The 25,900-nt window shown below is 45.3% G+C and overlaps 1 protein-coding gene across 6 annotated transcripts in view; it reads left to right on the plus strand.

Annotated features, from left to right (window-relative positions):
- LOC5519472 (cytochrome P450 4F1) overlaps positions 1 to 25,510 on the plus strand; it is a 28,965-nt gene extending 3,455 nt beyond the window's left edge. The window contains exons 2-16 of one of the 6 annotated variants that reach the window (XM_048720428.1): positions 8,235 to 8,325; positions 12,226 to 12,453; positions 17,099 to 17,288; positions 17,901 to 18,028; positions 18,343 to 18,470; positions 18,586 to 18,648; positions 19,633 to 19,759; positions 20,290 to 20,355; positions 20,430 to 20,517; positions 21,851 to 21,959; positions 22,213 to 22,343; positions 22,743 to 22,807; positions 23,289 to 23,371; positions 23,799 to 23,864; positions 24,219 to 25,510. In XM_048720428.1, the coding sequence (XP_048576385.1) occupies positions 12,271 to 12,453; positions 17,099 to 17,288; positions 17,901 to 18,028; positions 18,343 to 18,470; positions 18,586 to 18,648; positions 19,633 to 19,759; positions 20,290 to 20,355; positions 20,430 to 20,517; positions 21,851 to 21,959; positions 22,213 to 22,343; positions 22,743 to 22,807; positions 23,289 to 23,371; positions 23,799 to 23,864; positions 24,219 to 24,342 (1,551 nt within the window). In that variant the 5' untranslated portion in view covers positions 8,235 to 8,325; positions 12,226 to 12,270 and the 3' untranslated portion in view covers positions 24,343 to 25,510. Of the gene's footprint in view, positions 1 to 8,154; positions 8,326 to 8,497; positions 8,623 to 12,225; positions 12,454 to 17,098; positions 17,289 to 17,900; positions 18,029 to 18,342; positions 18,471 to 18,585; positions 18,649 to 19,632; positions 19,760 to 20,289; positions 20,356 to 20,429; positions 20,518 to 21,850; positions 21,960 to 22,212; positions 22,344 to 22,742; positions 22,808 to 23,288; positions 23,372 to 23,798; positions 23,865 to 24,218 lie in introns of those variants that run through there. The other 5 variants (XM_048720429.1, XM_048720427.1, XM_048720430.1 and 2 more) reach the window with 5 other exon arrangements.
- The last annotated feature ends 390 nt before the right edge of the window (positions 25,511 to 25,900 follow it).

Genomic DNA, 25,900 nt, shown 5'->3' on the forward strand with positions numbered 1-25,900 from the left:
CCGAAAGAAACCTCAACCGTTAAAAGACAAAAGAATCCATTAGAATCCAAGATATCTAACAGGCCATCCGCTCTAAATTATCAATCACATCCTCAAAGAAACTTCCAATAGACAGACTGCTTTCAATATTTTAAAATATTTTTCGCGTTTTCCGTTAAAAATCATAGGAGATTCATACGTAATCGACCAGAAGCAAACTGGTGACAATGCGGCTTTAAGTTATGGGAGAAGAACTGGCGGAGAATGGAGCGAACAAATCCTTAGGGAGGGGAGGGTGGGGCGGGGCCAAAAGATGCGCCGCCAGGTTGAGCAAAATCCATCACGGGCGACTTGTAGAGAATACAATCAGCCTGTAAGAATTCTGGAGACACCCGTCCCATCACGGGCGACTTGTAGAGAATACAACCAGCCTGTACGCAACCCTGGACACACCCGTCCCATCACGGGCGACTTGTATAGAATACAACCAGCCTGTACGCAATCCTGGAGACCCCCGTCCCATCACGGGCGACTTGTAGAGAATACAACCAGCCTGTACGCAATCCTGGAGACACCCGTCCCATCACGGGCGACTTGTAGAGAATACAACCAGCCTGTACGCAATCCTGGAGATACCCATCTCATCACGGGCGACTTGTAGAGAATACAACCAGCCTGTACGCAATCCTGGAGATACCCATCTCATCACGGGCGACTTGTAGAGAATACAACCAGCCTGTACGCAACCCTGGAAACACCCGTCCCATCACGGGCGACTTGTAGAGAATACAACCAGCCTGTACGCAATCCTGGAGATACCCATCTCATCACGGGCGACTTGTAGAGAATACAACCAGCCTGTACGCAACCCTGGAAACACCCGTCCTATCACGGGCGACTTGTATAGAATACAACCAGCCTGTACGCAATCCTGGAGACACCCGTCCCATCACGGGCGACTTGTAGAGAATACAACCAGCCTGTACGCAATCCTGGAGACACCCGTCCCATCACGGGCGACTTGTATAGAATACAACCAGCCTGTACGCAATCCTGGAGACACCCTTCCCATCACGGGCGACTTGTAGAGAATACAACCAGCCTGTACGCAATCCTGGAGACACCCGTCCCATCACAGGCGACTTGTAGAGAATACAACCAGCCTGTACGCAATCCTTGAGACACCCGTCCCATCACGGGCGACTTGTAGTGAATACAACCAGCCTGTACGCAACCCTGGAGACACCCATCTCATCACGGGCACTTGAAGAGAATACAACCAGCCTGTAAGCAATCCTGGAGACACCCGTCCCATCACGGGCGACTTGTAGAGAATACAACCAGCCTGTACGCAATCCTGGAGACACCCGTCCCATCACGGGCGACTTGTAGAGAATACAACCAGCCTGTACGCAATCCTTGAGACACCCGTCCCATCACGGGCGACTTGTAGTGAATACAACCAGCCTGTACGCAACCCTGGAGACACCCATCTCATCCCGGGCACTTGAAGAGAATACAACCAGCCTGTACGCAATCCTGGAGACACCCGTCCCATAAAGGGCGACTTGTAGAGAATACAACCAGCCTGTACGCAATCCTTGAGACACCCGTCCCATCACGGGCGACTTGTAGAGAATACAACCAGCCTGTACGCAATCCTGGAGATACCCATCTCATCACGGGTGACTTGTAGAGAATACAACCAGCCTGTACGCAATCCTGGAGATACCCATCTCATCACGGGCGACTTGTAGAGAATACAACCAGCCTGTACGCAACCCTGGAAACACCCGTCCTATCACGGGCGACTTGTATAGAATACAACCAGCCTGTACGCAATCCTGGAGACACCCGTCCCATCACGGGCGACTTGTAGAGAATACAACCGGCCTGTACGCAATCCTGGAGACACCCGTCCCATCACGGGCGACTTGTATAGAATACAACCAGCCTGTACGCAATCCTGGAGACACCCTTCCCATCACGGGCGACTTGTAGAGAATACAACCAGCCTGTACGCAATCCTGGAGACACCCGTCCCATCACAGGCGACTTGTAGAGAATACAACCAGCCTGTACGCAATCCTTGAGAACCCGTCCCATCACGGGCGACTTGTAGTGAATACAACCAGCCTGTACGCAACCCTGGAGACACCCATCTCATCACGGGCACTTGAAGAGAATACAACCAGCCTGTACGCAATCCTGGAGACACCCGTCCCATAAAGGGCGACTTGTAGAGAATACAACCAGCCTGTACGCAATCCTTGAGACACCCGTCCCATCACGGGCGACTTGTAGTGAATACAACCAGCCTGTACGCAACCCTGGAGACACCCATCTCATCACGGGCACTTGAAGAGAATACAACCAGCCTGTAAGCAATCCTGGAGACACCCGTCCCATAAAGGGCGACTTGTAGAGAATACAACCAGCCTGTACGCAATCCTGGAGACACCCGTCCCATCACGGCCAACTTGTAGAGAATACAACCAGCCTGTACGCAATCCTTGAGACACCCGTCCCATCACGGGCGACTTGTAGTGAATACAACCAGCCTGTACGCAACCCTGGAGACACCCATCTCATCACGGGCACTTGAAGAGGATACAACCAACCTGTACGCAATCCTGGAGACACCCGTCCCATAAAGGGCGACTTGTAGAGAATACAACCAGCCTGTACGCAATCCTTGAGACACCCGTCCCATCACGGGCGACTTGTAGAGAATACAACCAGCCTGTACGCAATCCTGGAGACACCCGTCCCATCACGGGCGACTTGTAAAGAATACAACCACCCTGTACGCAATCCTGGAGACACCCGTCCCATCACGGGCGACTTGTAGAGAATACAATCAGCCTGTACGCAACCCTGGAGACACCCATCCCATCACGGGCGACTTGTAGAGAATACAACCAGCCTGTACGCAATCCTTGAGACACCCGTCCCATCACGGGCGACTTGTAGTGAATACAACCAGCCTGTACGCAGCCCTGGAGACACCCATCTCATCACGGGCACTTGAAGAGAATACAACCAGCCTGTACGCAATCCTGGAGACACCCGTCCCATCACGGCCGACTTGTAGAGAATACAACCAGCCTGTACGCAATCCTTGAGACACCCGTCCCATCACGGGCGACTTGTAGTGAATACAACCAGCCTGTACGCAACCCTGGAGACACCCATCTCATCCCGGGCACTTGAAGAGAATACAACCAGCCTGTACGCAATCCTGGAGACACCCGTCCCATAAAGGGCGACTTGTAGAGAATACAACCAGCCTGTACGCAATCCTTGAGACAACCGTCCCATCACGGGCGACTTGTAGAGAATACAACCAGCCTGTACGCAATCCTGGAGATACCCATCTCATCACGGGTGACTTGTAGAGAATACAACCAGCCTGTACTCAATCCTGGAGATACCCATCTCATCACGGGCGACTTGTAGAGAATACAACCAGCCTGTACGCAACCCTGGAAACACCCGTCCTATCACGGGCGACTTGTATAGAATACAACCAGCCTGTACGCAATCCTGGAGACACCCGTCCCATCACGGGCGACTTGTAGAGAATACAACCAGCCTGTACGCAATCCTGGAGACACCCGTCCCATCACGGGCGACTTGTATAGAATACAACCAGCCTGTACGCAATCCTGGAGACACCCTTCCCATCACGGGCGACTTGTAGAGAATACAACCAGCCTGTACGCAATCCTGGAGACACCCGTCCCATCACAGGCGACTTGTAGAGAATACAACCAGCCTGTACGCAATCCTTGAGAACCCGTCCCATCACGGGCGACTTGTAGTGAATACAACCAGCCTGTACGCAACCCTGGAGACACCCATCTCATCACGGGCACTTGAAGAGAATACAACCAGCCTGTACGCAATCCTGGAGACACCCGTCCCATAAAGGGCGACTTGTAGAGAATACAACCAGCCTGTACGCAATCCTTGAGACACCCGTCCCATCACGGGCGACTTGTAGTGAATACAACCAGCCTGTACGCAACCCTGGAGACACCCATCTCATCACGGGCACTTGAAGAGAATACAACCAGCCTGTAAGCAATCCTGGAGACACCCGTCCCATCACGGGCGACTTGTAGAGAATACAACCAGCCTGTACGCAATCCTGGAGACACCCGTCCCATCACGGCCGACTTGTAGAGAATACAACCAGCCTGTACGCAATCCTTGAGACACCCGTCCCATCACGGGCGACTTGTAGTGAATACAACCAGCCTGTACGCAACCCTGGAGACACCCATCTCATCACGGGCACTTGAAGAGAATACAACCAACCTGTACGCAATCCTGGAGACACCCGTCCCATAAAGGGCGACTTGTAGAGAATACAACCAGCCTGTACGCAATCCTTGAGACACCCGTCCCATCACGGGCGACTTGTAGAGAATACAACCAGCCTGTACGCAATCCTGGAGACACCCGTCCCATCACGGGCGACTTGTATAGAATACAACCACCCTGTACGCAATCCTGGAGACACCCGTCCCATCACGGGCGACTTGTAGAGAATACAACCAGCCTGTACGCAACCCTGGAGACACCCATCCCATCACGGGCGACTTGTAGAGAATACAACCAGCCTGTACGCAATCCTTGAGACACCCGTCCCATCACGGGCGACTTGTAGTGAATACAACCAGCCTGTACGCAGCCCTGGAGACACCCATCTCATCACGGGCACTTGAAGAGAATACAACCAGCCTGTACGCAATCCTGGAGACACCCGTCCCATCACGGGCGACTTGTAGAGAATACAATCAGCCTGTACGCAATCCTGGAGACACCCGTCCCATCACGGGCGACTTGTAGAGAATACAACCAGCCTGTACGCAATCCTGGAGACACCCGTCCCATCACGGGCGACTTGTAGAGAATACAACCAGCCTGTACGCAATCCTGGAGACACCCGTCCCATCACGGGCGACTTGTATAGAATACAACCAGCCTGTACGCAATCCTGGAGACACCCGTCCCATCACGGGCGACTTGTAGAGAATACAACCAGCCTGTACGCAATCCTGGAGACACCCGTCCCATCACGGGCGACTTGTAGAGAATACAACCAGCCTGTACGCAATCCTGGAGATACCCATCTCATCACGGGCGACTTGTAGAGAATACAACCAGCCTGTACGCAATCCTGGAGATACCCGTCCTATCACTGGCGACTTGTAGAGAATACAACCAGCCTGTACGCAATCCTGGAGACACCCGTCCCATCACGGGCGACTTGTATAGAATACAACCAGCCTGTACGCAATCCTGGAGACACCCTTCCCATCACGGGCGACTTGTAGAGAATACAACCAGCCTGTACGCAATCCTGGAGACACCCGTCTCATCACGGGCGACTTGTAAAGAATACAACCAGCCTGTACGCAACCCTTGAGACACCCGTCCCATCACGGGCGACTTGTACAGAATACAACCAGCCTGTACGCAACCCTGGACACACCCGTCCCATCACTGGCGACTTGTAGAGAATACAAGCAGCCTGTACGCAATCCTGGAGACACCCGTCCCATCAAAGGCGACTTGTAGAGAATACAAGCAGCCTGTACGCAACCCTGGACACACCCGTCCCATCACGGGCGACGTGTAGAGAATACAACCAGCCTGTACGCAACCCTGGAGACACCCGTCCCATCACGGGCACTTGTAGAGAATACAACCAGCCTGTACGCAATCCTGGAGACACCCGTCCCATCACGGGCGACTTGTAGAGAATACAACCAGCCTGTACGCAATCCTGGAGACACCCGTCCCATCACGGGCGACTTGTAGAGAATACAACCAGCCTGTACGCAACCCTGGGGACACCCATCTCATCACGGGCACTTGTAGAGAATACAACCAGCCTGTACGTAATCCTGGAGACACCCGTCCCATCAAGGGCGACTTGTTCGTTCTTTTGTTCGTTAGTTAGTTCGTTAGATCGTGAGTTCGTTACTTCGTTAGTTCGTCTATTTTGCATCTTGAGTCTCATATGGACCACATTTGCCAACAACGAACAAGGATTAAAATTGGAATAAACTAGGCCCCGTAATAAATTTTTAAAAAACGGATGCTTTCTCCTTCGCGTGATAACCGAATCGATTTTTTTACACAAGTTTATGATTTCATCTCAAGTCGACTGTATAAAACGAATGCACTCAACCTGTGTTTTACTTTCAAATACTTGCCTAAATAAGGTCACGCCGTTTTCGTCATTTTTCGGATTCCCCGATGCCGAGGGTGGTTGCCACGAATATGATAATCGATTTTCAATGTGTGCCTCGCTAGTGACCTTTATTTCAATATAATAATAAAAGACGTTATGAAGACTGACATTGTATGTTCTCTTGGTTAGCTCGTTCAGAAAAAAACATATTGTATATCTTTGCGTAAAAGCCAAGTATAGTTAGTCTCCTTTGTAGCCTTCCGCGTCAGTCGCGAAAGCGCTCCAACGCTGACGGCTGAAAAGGAGAGTTACATTGCTTTATAATGCAAAACCGCTGGGGGTGTTTCGGCTTTAATTCGCCAAATGCGGTAAGAACACCCACAGAGGTAGAAGCTGTTTCAAATTGAGAGTAACATATTGAGGCATATTAAACATCCCTTTCGTTTAAAGGGGTCGTTTCAAGTCTACCCATGATGCATTGTTTTGAATACTACTTCATATGCCAAAATATCACGCCAAATAAAAATTATGTGCATTACTCTCATCAGAAGGAGAAAAAATACTGAAAAGATCCCGGGGGGGGGGGGGGGGGACTCTTCAGAAAAGAAGACTGGGGTGATCGTCCTAATTTTCAGGGTATAAAATTCTACCAACTGATATTCCTTATTTGGTGTTTAATGATTTTTCCGATTCTGCTATCTACAAGGGTATAAAATTCAAGGAACTGCTGTTCGTTAGGGGATGGTTAACAGTTTTCCGATTCTGCTATCTCCCCCCTCCCCCAGGGGAAAAATGCTTAAGGGTTGTGGGCAACATCTACCCCAACCCCACCCTTTGACATTTTCTAAAATTGTCTCCCTTTTAAGCCGAGCTTAACAAAGAGAAAATTAGAAAAAAAAGGAACAAGTCCCTCTCTTCCCTCCTCCCCATTACAAGCAAGCCTCCTTATCTTTCTTTAGGGGTCATCCAACGGTTGAATGGGTGCTCGCCAAAGAGAATTGTAAAAAGGGGGTGGGGATATTCTCACATATAATCTATTCCTGTGCGCACTTGCTACCCGTGAAGGGTGCAGAAACCAAAACTAATATCACGTTAGCGATGCCGATGCTAAGGATGTTGCATGGTGGTCTATTGTTAAACTAAAAGACCGCACAACAACCCGTACCTGTCATCGTTGTTCTTATTCCTGTGCTACCCCTTTCATCCAGTAAAGAATTATAACAAGCGCTGAATGAGGAATGACATATATTATTAGGAACTCTATCCTTTATGGTGTTGGGGGTTGGGACAAACACCACCAATTTCCACATGTTTTTTTATTATTATTTCTTAAAAAAATACAAATGCATTTGCTTATTTTCCACCTTGTTGAAATGGCGGGTATTTATAGTTGATTTCATCTAACGTTTATCTTTGTTATTTTATCTAATTTTTCACTGATACATCAAAAGTGTCGTAAAGTGTTTTAGGAATTAATAGTTTCTGATCGATTTGATTAGAAATCATTGCCTAGATGGACTTTTTGTATAATAAAGAAACTCGTGCGCATAGTCATTATTCAGGTACAAACATCCAGATCTATCATCAACAGAAATTCTTTGCCTCCTCCTGACCAACATAACACGTCACACCAAACATCACTATCCTGTTTATATAACACATTAAGTTCGCATTTGGTCGGCGTTAGATAAACAATGCTGATCACCACGTAATTGTTACCCCAGCGTGAGAGGAGAGATGAGATTCGTAAAACCGTCTGCTCAGTTTCTTTCCCTCGGGGCAGAAATCTCTGGCTTTTGTCGCAATCGCAAGACGGGCACTCGTGTCCCCTTTGACACCTCGTCTGGTTAAGTTACAGCCTACAGCTCGCTTTAAAGGCGGTCGCGTGCCGCAAATTATCCTTGAGAACAGATTGACTCCAGTTGATGACTGATGTTCTGACTAAAGAGTTTGATGTAGAAGACGATAAGCATAATCTTTTAAATATCTTGTAATAACTGGCACGATTACTGGCGGGCACAAAACTTCTCCTTCTTATTGATTCCAGCCTTTTTTCAGACCAATTGAACAAACGTGTTTCTATCTGTGTGGCTGGCCACCGTACGCCCTCAGCTTGCCTCTCGTTGCAGGTTTTTTTGGTGAGTACTGCGCATTGCTGTTTACGGGTGTGTATGCGCGTGAGATCTCTTCGGCATTGGCTTACGAGTATTCGTAGACAGAATACACCATATGTAAAAGATAAGAGACTTTCGCTTCAAAATTGTCCATGCGTTCCAGCTTTTTAATCACACAAACCACTCCAAACCAACGCTTGATAATCTATTGCTATCTGGACCTTAACAAGTTATAACTATAGACTCGCGCGTGCTTAATTAAGAGCAAATTTCATCCGGACTTCAAACGCTCAAAGATGCACTATGTAAAATTCTTTGCAGGTAAGAAAACAAAAACGTGTTTCACATATAGGCAGGCAAACAACACATGTATACGGCGGTATGATTATACCCCCTCTTTAGAACAACAGACAAGTTAAACAATGTAGTATTGTCAATATTATATTGCTTTATGCCACATCAGTGTTAGATGTCATTTTGTGGCAAATGTTATCTTTTTTACTCTATTGTATGCGATACTTAATAAGTGAACTGCTTGAAGGAGAGTATCTCTATTCTTGCAGTATATCCACAGATAGCGATCAGTGCTCTAGTGTTGATAGCGTCTATTTCTGAAGTGTATGTTCTCGCTATACATAGTGTAAAGCCGACGGCTCTATTATCAAAGCCTGTCGAACTAATTCAATTGCAGGAATGCTTGGAGCGCGAGACGGAGCGTGCGTTATATTTTCTTTGCCACCGATCAGCACAGCGACTTACTTACGCAACTTAAGTGCAGAAGAATTTAGCTCGGTCAACGCGAAGCAGAAGTAATAGCATTCAGACCGAAGATATTAACTCTGGAAAAACAAAATCATGGCCCTTAAGCCGCGTGAATTGGTATTCGCGCCGTATGGCTCGTTCACTTCGTCGGACAGGCGTTGTAATTAGTCGGGTACTCAAAACCAGTCGCTTGACTCGATTTACGTTTTTCCGAATGCGGCGCAATAAAAAGGTGGTAAAATTCGCATAATTCAATTGCCTGAAACAGACCCGAAAACAAGTGGCCGTAGAATTACTCCAAAAAATCACAAAAAGGCGGGGCTTTTTAATGCTCTCGCAAAAATATAAAGGGACCAAAATGCTTGGCGTGAAAACCACTTCACTACACAAATATTGCGCAATTCTTCGTAAGAGCAATTTACTCTAAGATGAAATAAATAAATTATTCTTTGCTCTAGGAGAACCTGCGCAAACTCTCGCACAAAATTACCTGCGCATTGCTTTCTGAAGCAATTTGAAAATGTCCGCTAACAAAATCATGCAGCCAGGGTATTTAAAATCCTCTTTAGCTATCCAGGAGTGTAATGTGCTTTATATTTAGAGTAACAGGATAATTACGATAATTCGACACGCGCGCGTTCAGGGTTCAAACTTTGTTCGTGCAGTTCGCGTTAATTCCTCGGGGTTATTTCTGATTTGCGATTTCAAAAAATAGCCTTTGCATTACGTCTAAAAGATTTGTTTTCTAATAGCCGGAACTCAAGGTTGCTTTTTGAACGCGACCAGTAGACGCAATACGCTGTCTGCATGTCGCTTCGGTGATAAAGGAGGGATCACAAAGCGACGGAAACGCGTTTAGCAATCGCAGCCCTATTACCAACATAGTCCCGGTAGAGAAACAAACGTTTTCAAGAGAAGCTATCAGGGTCACAAAGTAGTTACCGCTTCACTTGAAAGGAAGTTAGTGCAATATGCACTCTCCAGTCATCGGGATATCAAAGCAGATGCAGCGCGAATGCTGTCTCCCTTTAAAAAATGCATCAAAATATTCCCTCCCCAAATGATCGTTAATTCCATTGTCTGATAAATCATAGTCTAACTATGTCATTCACGTGCCTATTTTCCCACTTTCGCGCGTTTTTCTGAATGCATTTTTGCGGTTGGCTATAGACTGTCCCCGGGTAATGATATGGCAACAATACCGGACAGTACTTCACGAGCACTGCGCTACATTCCGATTACGAGTAAAAGCCGAATTTCCGGTGATATTCGACTCGTCTCACTCAAGAAGCACGGAAGCGGTATGGACTGGACTCATGTATATGATTATGTTTAACTCTACTTGTTATCTACGTGCGCATCTGGGGTTTGTTTGGGGAATCCTTGCAGAGGTTATATACGGGAATAATTAGCAAAAAAGACCGTGAAGACACGCTAGACTCATTGATTGTCTCGTCTTCGCTTCTGGATTGGAGTAGTTTTATTTCTTAATGGATGTGAGGTTTTTTGTTTTTCGTGAGTTTTAAGAGGGCAGGGCTTTTTGGAAAGTAATCCATTTAACTTGCAGACATTCCAATCTCGCGACTACAACGGGGTGGCGATAAATACGGACGCATATAAACCATACGCGCTACTTGTACCAGTCTGTAACTGTAGTAATATAAACCCATATATTGTTACGAAATACTAAATAACAACATGTTGATAAGTACGCGTTTAAGTGGCAAATCCTCTATACTTGTCTTATTCGATTTAAAGTGGATGATGTTGTTTTAAGAATATCGCCTGTAGATCATGCTAACGTAAATTTAAGTCTTGAACAGCGCTTCACTCTCTTTATCTGGAGGTATCCTTCCCTTCTTCCAATCTCTCGCCCTTGCTTATAGAGAAAAACGGGATTAAGTATTGTTTTGCTTTGGGAGGCCTCAAGGTCTAACAGACTTATGATTCGAGGGAATGTCCGTGTACATATAGCTAGTAAAATTGTTTACTCGCGCTACTGTGCAATGTTAACCGATGGGTGTATTTCTAACGTTATGTCCCCTACTTGTCATACGCTCTTGGTAATCTGCCAAAGTTTCTTGCGCAAGTATTTCAGCGCTTTGTTTGCCATGGTAAACACGTTCTATAAGAAGATACTAGTGCAGTATATCACTCTGCACAGAATGCTCACCATCCAATGAATGTGATTATCTTTCGGACGTTACTCAGAGCAAGCAATCACCCTGAGGCCACAGGTTCAACCGCACACTTATCTTTCCTAATGAGCGGCGCGTGCCGAACCTGCACTTGATGATACCCGACACTGAGTGAAGCAGGAAAGCACATCGCGCTTCACGGTGGTGGGTTCTTTGGGTCTAATCCTCGGGGCTCGCGCCTGGTGGACATGGAGCCCTTATAAGTTGACTTCCCTGAGCGCGCGCAAGTCATTATCCACGCCGATAGTGCTCCCATAACGAACCTCTAAACAAAATCTGAGAGACATTTTTTCTTGTTATTCCCTAAATAAATTTGCACGCCCACTAAGTAAAGGGAAAATAAGTATGGATTTATTTCGCGGGGAATTGCATTGCTCTCTTTGCCCAGTTCAAGTGCGGTTGTCAAAAATGCATAAATAAAAAAAGTGTGACTAACCAACATGAGCATGTAATGTTTACCAGATTAAATGTTTTGAGGCTCTTTTATAATACTTGATGACTGAATTTTTCATTACAGTACTATGTCTAGTGTTTATTACTCCCAGGAATTTAAGCCTCCGGGCCTACTCCTTGAAGAGGGGATGAAATAACTTCTGAAATAACTTTTTTTTTCAAATCATCTGTCTTTTCTTTTCAAAACTTAATTTCGATTTTGTATGTACAAGAGTGTATACATCATCCAATACCATCGCATGTCATTCCCGCAAACAAACAGACGTAAACTCGATGGCTTAGAATGATTATAAAATCTCTCTTGTCTACACCTTGTCCGAGCCGCGCGCCCGCTTATTAACTCTTATCTCCGCCACGCGTCAGATACTTCGCATACTCCACGTCATGATTGATCTGTACTTGTCTTAGACCTCCAAACCAATCACTTGCCTTCTTATCCAAGAGGGTTTGTTTTACCAATTGTTTGCCAAGCCCAATTAGCAACGCCTGATTAAATTTACTTGCTCGCCAGAGAAGCCTTAAAAACACGCGTGAGTGAGTTCCCTCATCAGTCGAGATGGCACCGTGGTTGGAGTACTTCCTCTGGGGAACTCTCTCCTTGTACATCACCCTTCCATTCGGCCTTGCTGTGCTGGCCTACATCATCGCCTCCCTCTGCTCCATGAAGGCGCGCTCCAACAAACAAGTTAAAGGATTCGGCGGCCCTACTTCTCACTGGCTGAAGGGGAACATCAATGACGTACGTATGCCATTGCCTTTTCTGTTGATATGTAATGCGTCTTGTCCGCGCACCTTGCCTCATCCACTTTCTTTGGCGTATATACCATGGTAAAAGGCAAAATAGTTTTTTTTTCAATTGTTCAAGAGTTATAGCGAGAGCCTGTTACAATTTGTACTGTTGTATAAGTAAATCTCTAACAATTTGGACACACCCTACATCAGCTACTTCTTGATATAGGCCAAATAATTAATTTTAAGTTACTAAGGTATCAAAGTGGGACGATTGGGGTAATTCTAAGCATTATATGCAAGGAAACGTGAAAATTAAAAAAAAAAACGACTCGTTATGTAACATGTTGATTAATGTGAAATCCACTTATATACTGATTTGGCAGAACAATGATTAATATCGATAGATACTAGATGATTGATTAATTGTTTCAATATTCAATGCATCACCACTTTTAATAAACACCTACATAAAAGTGTATTGGTTACTGTGCTATACAAATATAGATCGTGTTAGGAAAGAAAGGATGCAATGGATTAAGTTATTGAAAAAACTGATTCCATTCTGATGTTAGATTTATAAATCACAAGCTTCGTTTCTCCTTGATAACATTGAGTCTTTAATTAGCTTTCAGTACGCGTTTACCATATTTACATATTTTCTTAGTTTTATTTTCTTAGTCTTGCCCACTCAATAAAGGACATTTCATAGTAAATAGTACACGGATTGTTTCATCCTGATTCCTGCTTTTGCAATTTTTACAAGCCCCTTGGTTCGAATCTCTCGACTGCTTTACTTTCTCGGGAGTTATTATAACAGGGCGTTAATAGAAAAGGTTTTTTCTTAGTCAAACTTACTCTCCCACATGTGTGGGATTTGTTAGTTTAGCGGTATCTCAAAAAGGAGATTAGCTGGTTTAATAAAAAAGTCGAAAGGTGGGAAGTATTTGAATAGGTTCGAAGTAAATTTAATACCAGATATGAGATGATAAGTATATTTACAACGTGGCGAAAACGAAGGAAGGAGTTAATATTATATACCGGATTGAAATTGGTGAATCTAATTTAAGAATTCAAATCAATCCAACAATTTTAAAGTTACTCATTGCTCCAATTATGGGTTGTTTTAGACGTGTGTGTCGGTTTTGGTTGCGGAGATCAAGGTAAACTTAAAGGCAGCAATTCTGTGGATTGGTTTGGGTTCCCATCAATCATCCGTTACACCAACCAATCTGCGTATCCGGTTCAGATTCGGTCAATCAAGGTCATCACTCAAACCAATCCGTTATCGACTAGTGTTCCGTCATTACTCCTTCCAATCAGTGTATTGGTTAGGGTTCCGTCAATCAAAATTACTCCTTTCAATCAGTGCATTGGTGAGGACTCCCTTAAACCAAGAAATATTATTTTAACAAATCCACCGCATCGAATGAAGTTTTGAGTAGCGCAAATCCACTACTTTTATTCCCCAGGGTAAACCAATAACCCTCACTAGTGATGTCGGTTGAGCGCTGAGAGATAGAGGGGTTGAGGGGAGTGGGCTGGGGATATCCCGCACCTTCCTTTTCGTGTTGAGGGGAGTGGGCTGGGGATATCCCGCACCTTCCTTTTCGTGTTGAGGGGAGTGGGCTGGGGATATCCCGCACCTTCCTTTTCGTGTTGAGGGAAGTGGGCTGGGGATATCCCGCACCTTCCTTTTCGTGTTGAGGGGAGTGGGCTGGGGATATCCCGCACCTTCCTTTTCGTGTTGAGGGGAGTGGGCTGGGGATATCCCGCACCTCCCTTTTCGTGTTGAGGGGAGTGGGCTGGGGATATCCCGCACCTTCCTTTTCGTGTTGAGGGGAGTGGGCTGGGGATATCCCGCACCTTCCTTTTCGTGTTTAAAAATAAAAAGTTATGTCTCTTTATAAAGTATCAAACTATGTTCGCGAAAGAATCCACCTTTGTACAATTGTGGATCCGCTCCTAAACCTGGCACGCAAGAACCCCCCCCCCCCCCCCCCCCCTCACCCATAGTCCGGCCGCTTAGTGTTTCAATCTATACATAGCGGACAAAAGCACCAAACTTGGCATAAAGATAGCCAAGAGGATGCTAATTAATATTGAGACCGGTGCCCACCGGTACCACTTGAGGATTTTGTGTAATAACGGAATAAAAATTAGAAAAAAGCGTCCATCACGGGATCCCTGTGGTGAAATTTAAAATATCTTGTATTTCCAAAACTAAGCGAAATATCTGATTGTTTTCATTTTTGTTAGTGAAAATTTAACAGTATTTGTTAATATTTCAAGATAAAACTGTCGTCGGCTGTATTAAAATGATTTATTTAAGAGAAAACGTTTTCAAAGCTAGACCCAATCCCCCTCACGGTTATCCAAGATGCCGGCTTATATTGGCACTGTATATGCTGTAAGTACCTCATAAAATCGCGTATTTTAGGTAAAAAAAAGATCATTCTTTATGTATCAAGGACATACAATGTCTATAACCTACTAAATATTAAATTTTGTCTTGATTTTAAATTTATTTCTTCTAAATCTGCGATTAATCTCAATTATCTGGTATTTTGACGTTGGCTAAATAAAAAGAGGTAGATATGGATTTAATAAGGGGGCTTTGTAAGTGTCGGTCAACTAGACACCAAAGACCAATAAGATGCTTTAGATATGCCTCCTTAATCAAAGTTATTAGGTTGTGATTCTTTTCTTGAGAATATTAGAGGATTTGGATGTTCTGCAGAAGAAACATCTGTAGAAACTCTTTGTCGCAAATAGCGCGAAATGGCGCAGGAATTGTCACAAATTTGCGGTATTAATGCTCGAAAGCACTAAAAAAAAAGCTGACCAGCAGAGGCACTACAAAAAACAGTGCTTTTTGCTCCCTACGTGTGCATCATAGTGATGAGGTTGAACGCATCGCATGCTTTTAACAGGATAGCAACCTCCAACAAATGGAAGGGGCCGTGGAACATAAGAAAAGGAAAGGTCTCAAGGAAGCGAGAGAGGATGATAAAAAAGTATGGAGCTTTTGTCAGGCTTATAGATTATATTAACAGAATATATAAGTGGAGGCTGTTGAAAATGTTACGTTCCTTTTTCTGGTGTCCGAGCTCCACAATGTACATGGAGACACGCTTGAGAGTTTTTGGGAATGTGAAATTCTTTAACCGTTTTCTACTAAAGGACAGAGTTTTAGAGGCTTTTCCTAAGGTGCGGATCAGTGATCGGCGGACCGTTATTGTAATAAAGGGGAGAAAATATAGATCATGGAACGCTATTAGCTAGGGTTTTCGGCTTTATACGACCGAGTGGTTGGAAGTCAAGGGCGTCTGCCGGCTCCCCCGCTTTGACCCTTAACTAGCATGGGGTAGAGCGAGGCTCTTGCCTCGGAAACAATTGTGATACTTTGATTTTAAAATAACATAGGATAAACAAATGATCCGAGTTGTCATGGTATAATTTATCAATGCACAATAGCCTATGAAAAATCTCCCTCACCGGTAGCATATTTTTTCCTGCTGACGGGCCTATTAATTACAGCCGCGCTGGTTAAATTAAACTCTTAAATTAAGCTCTATAGCCCTTAATATAATATAATTTCTGGGAAAATTCATGTGCACCCTATTTGTGCTTTTTTAATGAGTAAAAATCAGTCATATTTGCATGTTAGCAAAAGGGATGTAAATAAAGCCGCGTGGGGCCTGGGTTCCAGTAGGTTTTCCTTCTTCTTCAATTGTAGCTTTTTATAGCTATTTATATGTTTCTTGGCTCGGAATTCGATAGAATACAGATGAAATGTTAGAAATCGTTTTCAAATATGTGCATTTTGATCTTTTTTTGTGTCTTGAAAAGGTATGAAAATCTTACCACCCCTGCCCCCACGCACACACCCGACCACCCATCTTCCACGCACACACCCGACCACCCCTCCCCCCACGCACACACCCGAACCCCTCCCCCCACGCACACACCCGACCACTCCTCCCCCCCACGCACACACCCGACCACTCCTCCCCCCCACGCACACACCCGACCACTCCTCCCCCCCACGCACACACCCGACCACTCCTCCCCCCCACGCACACACCCGACCACTCCTCCCCCCCACGCACACACCCGACCACTCCTCCCCCCACGCACACACCCGACCACTCCTCCCCCCCGCGCACACACCCGACCATCCCTCCCCCCACGCACACACCCGACCACCCCTAAAACAGGGGGTCGTTCGTCCGCACCTGTGCCGCACATGTTGACATCTTGATATCTCATTATATTTTCTTTTGGTAATGGCCGTTAGATCGGATTCCTCGCATGCTTGGTCTAACTCCCATGCCTACTCTTCTTGTGCTGCGATACTTGACTTGGGTCAAAAAACAGGTCTCATCTTATAACATTATTCTCCATTTTTGTTCACAATTCGTTGCGGCTAGGCTCCGTAAGATTGGTATTTTGAATGCTCGCGTAGGCCGTAAAAGCGCGCCGCCCAAATGATAGTTTGGTTTACGGAGGGGTGTTTTGGGATGTCATGGGTTGTGTATGGGTGGTATTTCCTGTGATGGTGTTGTGTGACATGTAGTGTGGTGTGTTTTAAGGTCTGGATTTTGTGGTAAATAATCTGATATATGACTTACATTGATGCGTATTGGCTTCAGATAACATTTGATGGACATGGTCTCGCGTTTCACATACGCTGCACAGAGCGCTTTAAGACGGCTTACAGGGTCTGGTTTGGCCCGCTTAGGTCTGCTCTCGTGCTCTGTCACCCGGACACTGTCAAACCGGTCTTGTCCAAAAACGCCCCAAAAGAGAGGTTCTTCTACAAGTTTCTCTTCCCCTTTCTGGGTGAGTGTAAAGAGTATGCCAGCAAAGCGCAACAAAATCACAATACAAGCGCAATCCACCGCCCGAAAAACAAAAAACACGAGCGCAACGGAAGATTAAACACAGTTGCAACAAAACCATAGAGACAGGCGCAAGAAGAGCCCAGCAAAAGCGCACACACAAGTGCACCACAAACGCAATCAAATGCGCAAAAAAAACGCAATACAAGCGCAATCACAAGTGAGAACACAGGTGCAACAAAAGCGCCAACGCAAGCGACACACAAGTCGAATGCCAACGGCAGTAGAACGGAAGCGCTTCCATGGCAAGAGCCTTTTACTTCATACCATCACAGGCTGCAGGCCTTGGCTTTTTTATCATTACAGTGCGCAATCTCGTTTCTCGATCGTGCCGTTATTTTTCTGGCTTTTGAGATGTTTTAAAGAGGTTGACGAATAGGACAGGAAGAAAAATGATTTAATAGTTGAAGATTCAGAGAAACCACGTCAATTCATATAAACACTCAGCTACCTCAAACTCGCATCGAACTTTGATCCACAACTCGCATCTCTTTCTAACTCGTCTTGTTTGGGGTTTGAAGAAGGTAGTAATAATGTCATGTTTTGTTTTCAGGCGATGGACTAGGTCTACAGGAAGGCGCCAAATGGTGGAACACTCGCAAACTCGTCACGCCTGCATTTCATTTCGACATCCTCCGCCGATATGTGCCTATCTTTCAGGAATCTGCAAAAATTCTCGTGGTGAGTTGTCAACTAGCTCAGTCTAGAAAGTCTGTCTTATTATGAAAATTTAATACAGGTCACAATATATTTAAACTGCAAAAAGTTTAAAAAGAAGACATGGATGGTATTAGTATCCAGAATAACGATATAATTTATCGAAATAAGGATTGAGCTAAAAAGCATTTCTTTGACGTGTTCTCCTTGCCTTTGTGAAAAAAGGATTGAGCTAAAAAGCATTTATTTGACGTGTTTTCCTTGCCTTTGTGATCACGTCTTTTTGTCAGCGTGCTAGCTAGTGGTGTTCACCGAAAGCTTTCTGTTTATATTACTAGGAGAAATGGTCCCAGGCTTGCGGACCGAGTGGCCGTAAAGTGGAGCTTTTCCAGGACATCAGTCTGATGACTCTTGACTCCGTCCTCAAATGCGCCTTCAGCTACTCTAGCAACTGTCAGACCGAGGGGTAAGGGGAATGGTACCGAGGCTGGGGATGCGAGGGGGAATGGTACCGAGGCTGGGGATGCGAGGGGACCACGCCTGCAAATTGCTGTTTGTTTTATTTTGTTGACATTTTTTAGGAGACATGACAAATATATCAAGGCAATCAATGGCATCGCGAAGGCTCTACTAGACAGGCTCTTGTAAGTGACCATTTCTTTCCTACGCGATCACCCTTCTAAATGCGATCACCCTTCTTAACTCAGCCACTCCCGTGGTCCAATAGCTTGTTATGTAAACACCACTTGCTTTGTCCGTTTTTGGGGCGCGCATCATATAGTATTGAAAAATCACTAAATGTAGATACATGGTCGTATTCTACGTTTATTCGGCTTTAAAACGATATATTGTTCGCAATATTTCGTCCGTCACGACGCATTCTTCGAAAACCAGTCCACGACCCTTTCCTCTATCCTTAACGCGACCACCTCGACTAAACGACCAGCTTATATAACAAGAGCTCAAGTATGGCAGTTTTCTATGGCAGGGCCAGCTCGAAAATACTACCATCTACTACTATACAACAAGACCGCTCTTAACTTCACACATCTACATAGCATGGCACCTCTCAATAAAGCGACCATCCTGACAAAACGATTATCTTTAGAACAAGACCACCCTTTTTGTTTCACACCTCTAGCATAGCACTTCTAAATAACGCGAGCATCCTGACAAAACGACCAGCATTTTAACAAGACCCTTCATTTGACACAACTAGCATGGCACTTCTCTATGTAGAGGCGGATCCAGGATTTCAGAAGGGGGGTGGATGATGGCCGGATAGACGGCTTATAAAGGAACCAGCGGTTCTTGGTTGGTCACTACATAGATCTTACAATACTTCACGCTGAATTGGATTTGTCGCGTCAGCAAAGTCAAGCAGGCGAAGGAAAATGGACAGTACCTCCCGTCCCTCAGACATTTATTTTCTTCAAATAAAAAGACTTTTTATTTTTTTTTACTCAAAAAAGGGGGTGGATGTCCACCCAATCCCCCTGTATCCGATACTGCTATGAAATGGCTACAAAACTAAAGCATGACACTCTTTACCCGACCCAACCCCTTCCTGAACCCAGCCCGATCTGTAGTCGCTCGATATTTGCCTGATCTCTGATCGTATCATCCAGGAATCCATTTTATCACTTTGACTGGCTGTACCGACTGACGCCTGCGCGGAGCAAATTCATGAAGTATTGTGATCTCATCCATCAAAAATCTGACGAGGTTATTGAAAGCCGTCGACTCCTACAAAAGGTGAGGATACTTTTATTTATAAACCAGGGCGTGGCAGGGGGTGGGGCACTGGGGGCACGTTACCCCCCAATATTTCCAAAAATCATAACGAAATGACCAGTTGAGGCGTGGTTGCGCCCCCCCGATATTCTCTTAATGTTTCTGTATTGCCCCCCCCCCCCCCCCAATTTGAGAATTTTGAGACCTCCTACGGCATTAGAATGTTTTACCCTTGTCGTCATAAAAAAGCCGAAAATAAACCACTCCTTTGGTATCATTTGGGTTTGAAAGTAGAATGGTCTATGTTATCAATGATACCCCAAAATAGCCATTCACGAAATAAAATATCTCAGTTAATCGCGCTTGAATTCAGGTAGTCGCTTAACTAGTTATCATTATAATCGAATTAACAGATGGAAATTTTTTTCTGAATGGTTATTATGCGGGAGTGGATTGACCTTTAAAATTCTATACATGAATTTTATATGTTTCCGATGAGACCGTAATTTTCTATCTAAAGAACAAATGACCATATTTTTGTGTAATTATAGTCACCATGTAATGGTCACCACAAACGAAGCTACCGGGACTTCCTGGATATTCTACTTGAGGCAGAGGTTGGTGTAGAAATTGCTTAGTTTTGTCTTCTTAAAGAGTGCAATTTGATAAAAGATTGTTTGGTATTGTACAGGATATTAACGGCAATGGGCTGAACAACGAGAATATTCGCGCCGAGGTGAACACATTCATGTTTGCGGGGCACGACACAGTGGCTAGTGGTAAGTCATGACTACGATCCCCTTACGATCCCCCTACGATCCCCTTACGCTCCCCCTACGATCCCCTTACGATCCCCTTACGCTCCCCTTACGCTCCCCCTACGATCCCCTTACGCTCCCCCTACGATCCCCTTACGATCCCCTTACGCTCCCCCTACGATCCCCTTACGATCCCCCTACGATCCCCTTACGCTCCCCCTACGATCCCCTTATGATCCCCTTACGCTCCCCCTACGATCCCCTTACGATCCCCTTACGCTCCCCCTACGATCCCCTTACGATCCCCCTACGATCCCCTTACGATCCCCTTACGCTCCCCCTACGATCCCCTTACGATCCCCTTACGATCCCCTTACGCTCCCCCTACGATCCCCTTACGATCCCCTTACGCTCCCCCTACGATCCCCTTACGATCCCCTTACGCTCCCCCTACGATCCCCTTACGCTCTCCTTACTGTCCCCTTACGCTCCCCCTACGATCCCCTGACGCTCCCCCTACGACTCCCCTACGACCCCCCTACGATCCCCTCACGATCCCCTTACGATCCACTTACGCTCCCCCTACGATCCCCTTACGATCCAATTACGCTCCCCTTACGCTCCCCCTACGATCCCCTGACGCTCCCCCTACGACTCCCCTACGACCCCCCTACGATCCCCTCACGATCCCCTTACGATCCACTTACGCTCCCCCTACGATCCCCTTACGATCCAATTACGCTCCCCTTACGCTCCCCCTACGCTCCCCCTACGACCCCCCTACGATCCCCAGAAGCCTAGCCCAGCGAAATACAAAGATCACATGGGAGGATCTAGCTTTTCGCTAGAGGGGGGGGGGGGGGGTTTGACTCAGTGACAAAGAGGGGAGGGGGTATTTTTTTTGTTATATATGGCTTTCTGGCAGCCCAAAAAAGGGGGGGTTTAAACCCCTAAACCCTCCCCCTAGATCCGTAGCCTACCTGTAGGCTTTGATAGTTTTTCCGGCACGAAAACCCCGAAAAGGCGAGACATCCTGTAGGCGTTCTTTTCCCCCTCGCATTTTTCCTCCCCCTCCCCCTTCGGAGCGCGTTATCCAAGATGGCGGCCGAGTTATGCGAACTCCGTGTTTTCGGGGTTTTCGTGCCGGAAAGACTATCAAAGCCTACAGGTAGGCTACTAGATCCGCTACTGCAAAAGAGGCGTCTGCTAGCAGGGAAACAGTCCCCAAACCTTCATCAGCCTTAGCCGCGCCCTTATTTGAAGATTGATATACCGTAACTATACTACGACTCCCCCATCATCCCCATCCGCCTTCTTTTCTTGGCTTTCCCTAATAACGTTATTTGTTTGTCAGCGCTTTGTTGGACTCTGTACTGTCTTGCCGCGAACGAGGAGCACCAGCGCATTTGCCAAAAGGAGATAGACGAGTGCTTCGCCAACAAACCGAGTGAAGACCTGGACTGGTAAATAGAAACAACCGTAGAACCCCGCTAACTCGAACTCGGATAACACGAGCCCCATTTACTCGAACCCGGTAAACTGGAGCCGAGCATTAGGTCGAACTCAATCAACCCGTAGCCCGTTGACTCGAGCAGAGTCATTTTAACTTAACTTGAACTCAAAGCCTGGATATCTTACATTGATATATTATAATTACTATAAAGGTTATTTTAATAACAAATTTAAAAATGTGTTGTTCTTATTTTTCTCTTGTAGGGATGACATCAACAATATGAACTATTTGAGCATGTGTATGAAAGAATCCATGCGACTGTTTTCTCCCGTGCCTGTGATTGGTCGGACACTTGACGAAGAGTACGTGATTGACGGAAAGCGTGTCCCGGAAGGTAAGGATTACGGCACCAAGGCAGACCAAACTTATTCACTCTATGGATAATTTGATTGACAGCTATAGACGACCCTGGGAATGACATTTTGATACAATAAAACAAGGAATCATGGGTCTCAAGCACTATCTTGGCCTTCGGACTGGCCTAATTCCCCTTGTACCGACATTAATTATTACTTAACCTCATCCAATATGTACTCGCAAATATCATCGTCGTCATCATCATCATCGCTGACATCATTCAGCGGTAGAAGCATCATCATACAAAAAGCATCGCTACCAAATACTTAATATCGAGAATATTGACTCTTATGTCCCTTGCCCTCTCCTCGTTATTTTGCTATTTACTTATTTATTGCAAATAATTTACGTTAAGAGCTGTCTATTCTTGTTATAGGCACCTTTGTTCTTGTCTGTATCTACGCAGTTCACAGAAACCCACATGTCTGGGAAAAACCACAGGTAAATAGTTCAGTAACCCCCCCAAAACATTTAGGGGCACCCTACAGTCAGAAAAAACCGACTGAAATCATTTGGCTTTATAAGAGGTTATAAGAGGGACAAAGAGTATTGGTCACCCCACCCGTTGCTACTGCCCTGGTAGATGGATCTTATTCGAGATCGTATAAAGACTTGAGGTCAAGTACGCGGAGGTTTTTATAACCTTAAACTCCAGGATTGTTCTCTGTTCTCTGTTCCCTGTTCTCTGTTCTCCCTTCTCTGTTCTCTCTTTCTCTCTTCTCTGTTCTCTGTTCTCTCTTTTCTGTTCTCTGTTTTCTCTTCTTTCTTCTATCTGCTGTCATCACAGTCAGTTTAAACAGGATATGCAAATCCTGGAAGTTGTTCTAAAAAAAAAACTTCCTATAAAGACAGAAACCCGAATAGTCCCCAGTCAAATAATAAAAAATATTCTTGTATGCTGAACATTTTGTCGTTTTTGCAGATGTTTAACCCAAGAAGATTTGAGACGGATACGGTAGAGGGGCGTTCGGCTTACGCCTTCATCCCATTCTCAGGGGGGCCTAGGTATGAACAAATAACCATGACACGCCCCCCAAGTACAACAGGTTTAACAGGTTTTCGCCCTGAGATATGATTACAGGGTCTGGAAACTCTACCAGGATAATTTTCTCTTTGGGTGAGGGGGGGGGGGGGGGGTATGGCAAAACGCATGCTGGGGAAGGGAGGGGGGAGGGCCCACACAAAATGAACAGAACGGAATGAAGATTGTAAACGTGAGTCAGGAAGCAGCAGTAGAATACTACGGCAGCATTTTCTGTTCATAATGGTGTTAATAATTCGCGAACCTGTTACTTGGAAAATGTCTCCCCTACTCACCCCTGCTTGAAATCCTAGATCCACCCCTCCCCCCCTCTCGTGACTATTTGGATGATGTAGTAGATTATTTCATACGTCGTAATCAAAATCTGATTTGATTTTATACTACTTACAGAAACTGCATGGGCAAGAACTTTGGTCAGACGGAAATGAAGACAAGTCTTGCCACCATACTACACAAGTAAGAATGGCCCTGCCACCCATGCCTGTACTGTAGTCTCCTCTAAATGTTACAAGGGACGGGTTTACATTCAATTACGCGATTGCCAGCCTACGTGTGTGAAACCCCGCACTTTTTTTGATAATCGTAACTAAGAAATGAGTATGACAAGCACAACCCCCAACAGTCCGTCCTTCGTGTCAGAATTTTATAATCGATGCTTTCGAAAAAAAGATAAGAGGCTCCATCCTGTCTCCTTCACATCCCCCAGCGGTTGGATTCACCCAACGCTCGTGACTCTAGGCATATTTTATCATATCCATATGTTTATTTCTACCGTATAAGTAATAAATTATTATTATTGTTTGTTGACAGGTTCGACCTTTCCGTGGATCCTGAGGATCTCATCCACGAAGAAGACGATCTCTTCCCAGAACTGGTCTTACGGAGCAAGAATGGAGTCAGGATAAACGTCAAGCCACGGGCTTCCTGTGGTTAGATCCGCCCTAGTATCCACGGGGCCTGGACCTAATATATTTATTACAATTTTAACAAAGTAGTGGGCAATTTAACATTACTGCTCTTGCGAGAAATTAAAGACAGTTAGCTGGACGGCGGTGGAATAGAGTTTCCTGTGTCATAATAGTGAAATGGAGGATCTAAGATTTCTCAATCAAAACTTCAAACAGTCAAGTTAAATTGCTGTGCGAAAATGACAAAAAATTGCATGTTTACAGTTATCGATTTATAGATTGCGCTAAGACGGAGTAAAAGATAAAATAGTGACTGATTAACTGGTAAGAGACCAGAGGGTTTGCGCAAGGAGAGATATGCAAAGATTACGATATTTTGCTGTGATAAGAAAATAACCCTTTTAGGCGGTAGAGGGCAAGTGTACCGACTCCTAGCTTCGCGCTAGTGAGCATTTTTCTTAACGTCTGTATAGAAAAAGGGAATTGGAAATTAAGGGGGCGGAGGCAACAATACTTGTCTGTATTTGTCGCTATGTTCGTCTCTGTCTTTTAGTCACGAATTGCTTTTTTAAACCTTGCCGTTTACCGAAAAGCCATCTAATTATCATATTACATTATCAATAACGCTGTGATGCGTTCCAACTATATATGCTTTGTTACGAAGTTCGGTAGTAACCACAGTTACATCTATGGGAGTATCTTGTTTAGAGATTTTTTAAACTTATCATATATCCATGTATGAATTGTATAATTACATAGGCTCATCACATGTTCTATCCTCTAATATAAAAGCACTTAGAGTAATACTCACTGGGGCGGATCCAGGATTTCTCGAAGGGGAGGGGGGGCTGGGGCATATTGAAGGGAGAGGAGGGGGCGTCAGCAAATGTAACACATATGTCGGGTGGTACTTGTGAACTTCAGGAATTCATTTGTTTTAAAATTTTGGTGGAAGGGGACTTTCATCGAACCCCTGGATCCGCCACTGGTTTACTCTAACTTTGGGATGGGTCGGGGCAACCAATGTGTTTTATATAGTGAAAGCCCACTCTGGGAACTCGACATTGTCGCCACGGGGCTGGTCGCTCATGAGAGTGGGCTCTCGTGACCAACCACGCCCTTCAAAACAATGTAAGCTGATAACCAAAACCAGATTGGTAACGATAAAAAACAATAAACCATGTTTAAGTATAAGCCTATGATATTGTACAAATAGTAGGACTGCTGTGGGTGTATGCGTATTTACTCTGCATCACAAGAGAATCTATTCGGTGGGGAAACACTGTGAAGGCCCTGCCCGATATCAAACGGACGGGTATCATCGTCGGGATTTTTTTAAAACAACCCTAAAAGATACTAAAGTGGGCGTGGTCTGGTTATATTTTAACCCTAAAAGATACTAAAGTTGGCGTGGTCTGGTTATATTTTAACCCTAAAAGATACTAAAGTTGGCGTGGTCTGGTTATATTTTAACCCTAAAAGATACTAATGTGGGCGTGGTTAGGCATGAATTTACCCCCAAGAGATATCGTGGGTTGTGTGATTTTTTCTCTGGTTCGTGATCTAAAAACAACGATTGACACG

Source organism: Nematostella vectensis, chromosome 13 (genome assembly GCF_932526225.1).
Source record: "Nematostella vectensis chromosome 13, jaNemVect1.1, whole genome shotgun sequence".
Taxonomy (NCBI): Eukaryota; Metazoa; Cnidaria; class Anthozoa; order Actiniaria; family Edwardsiidae; genus Nematostella; species Nematostella vectensis.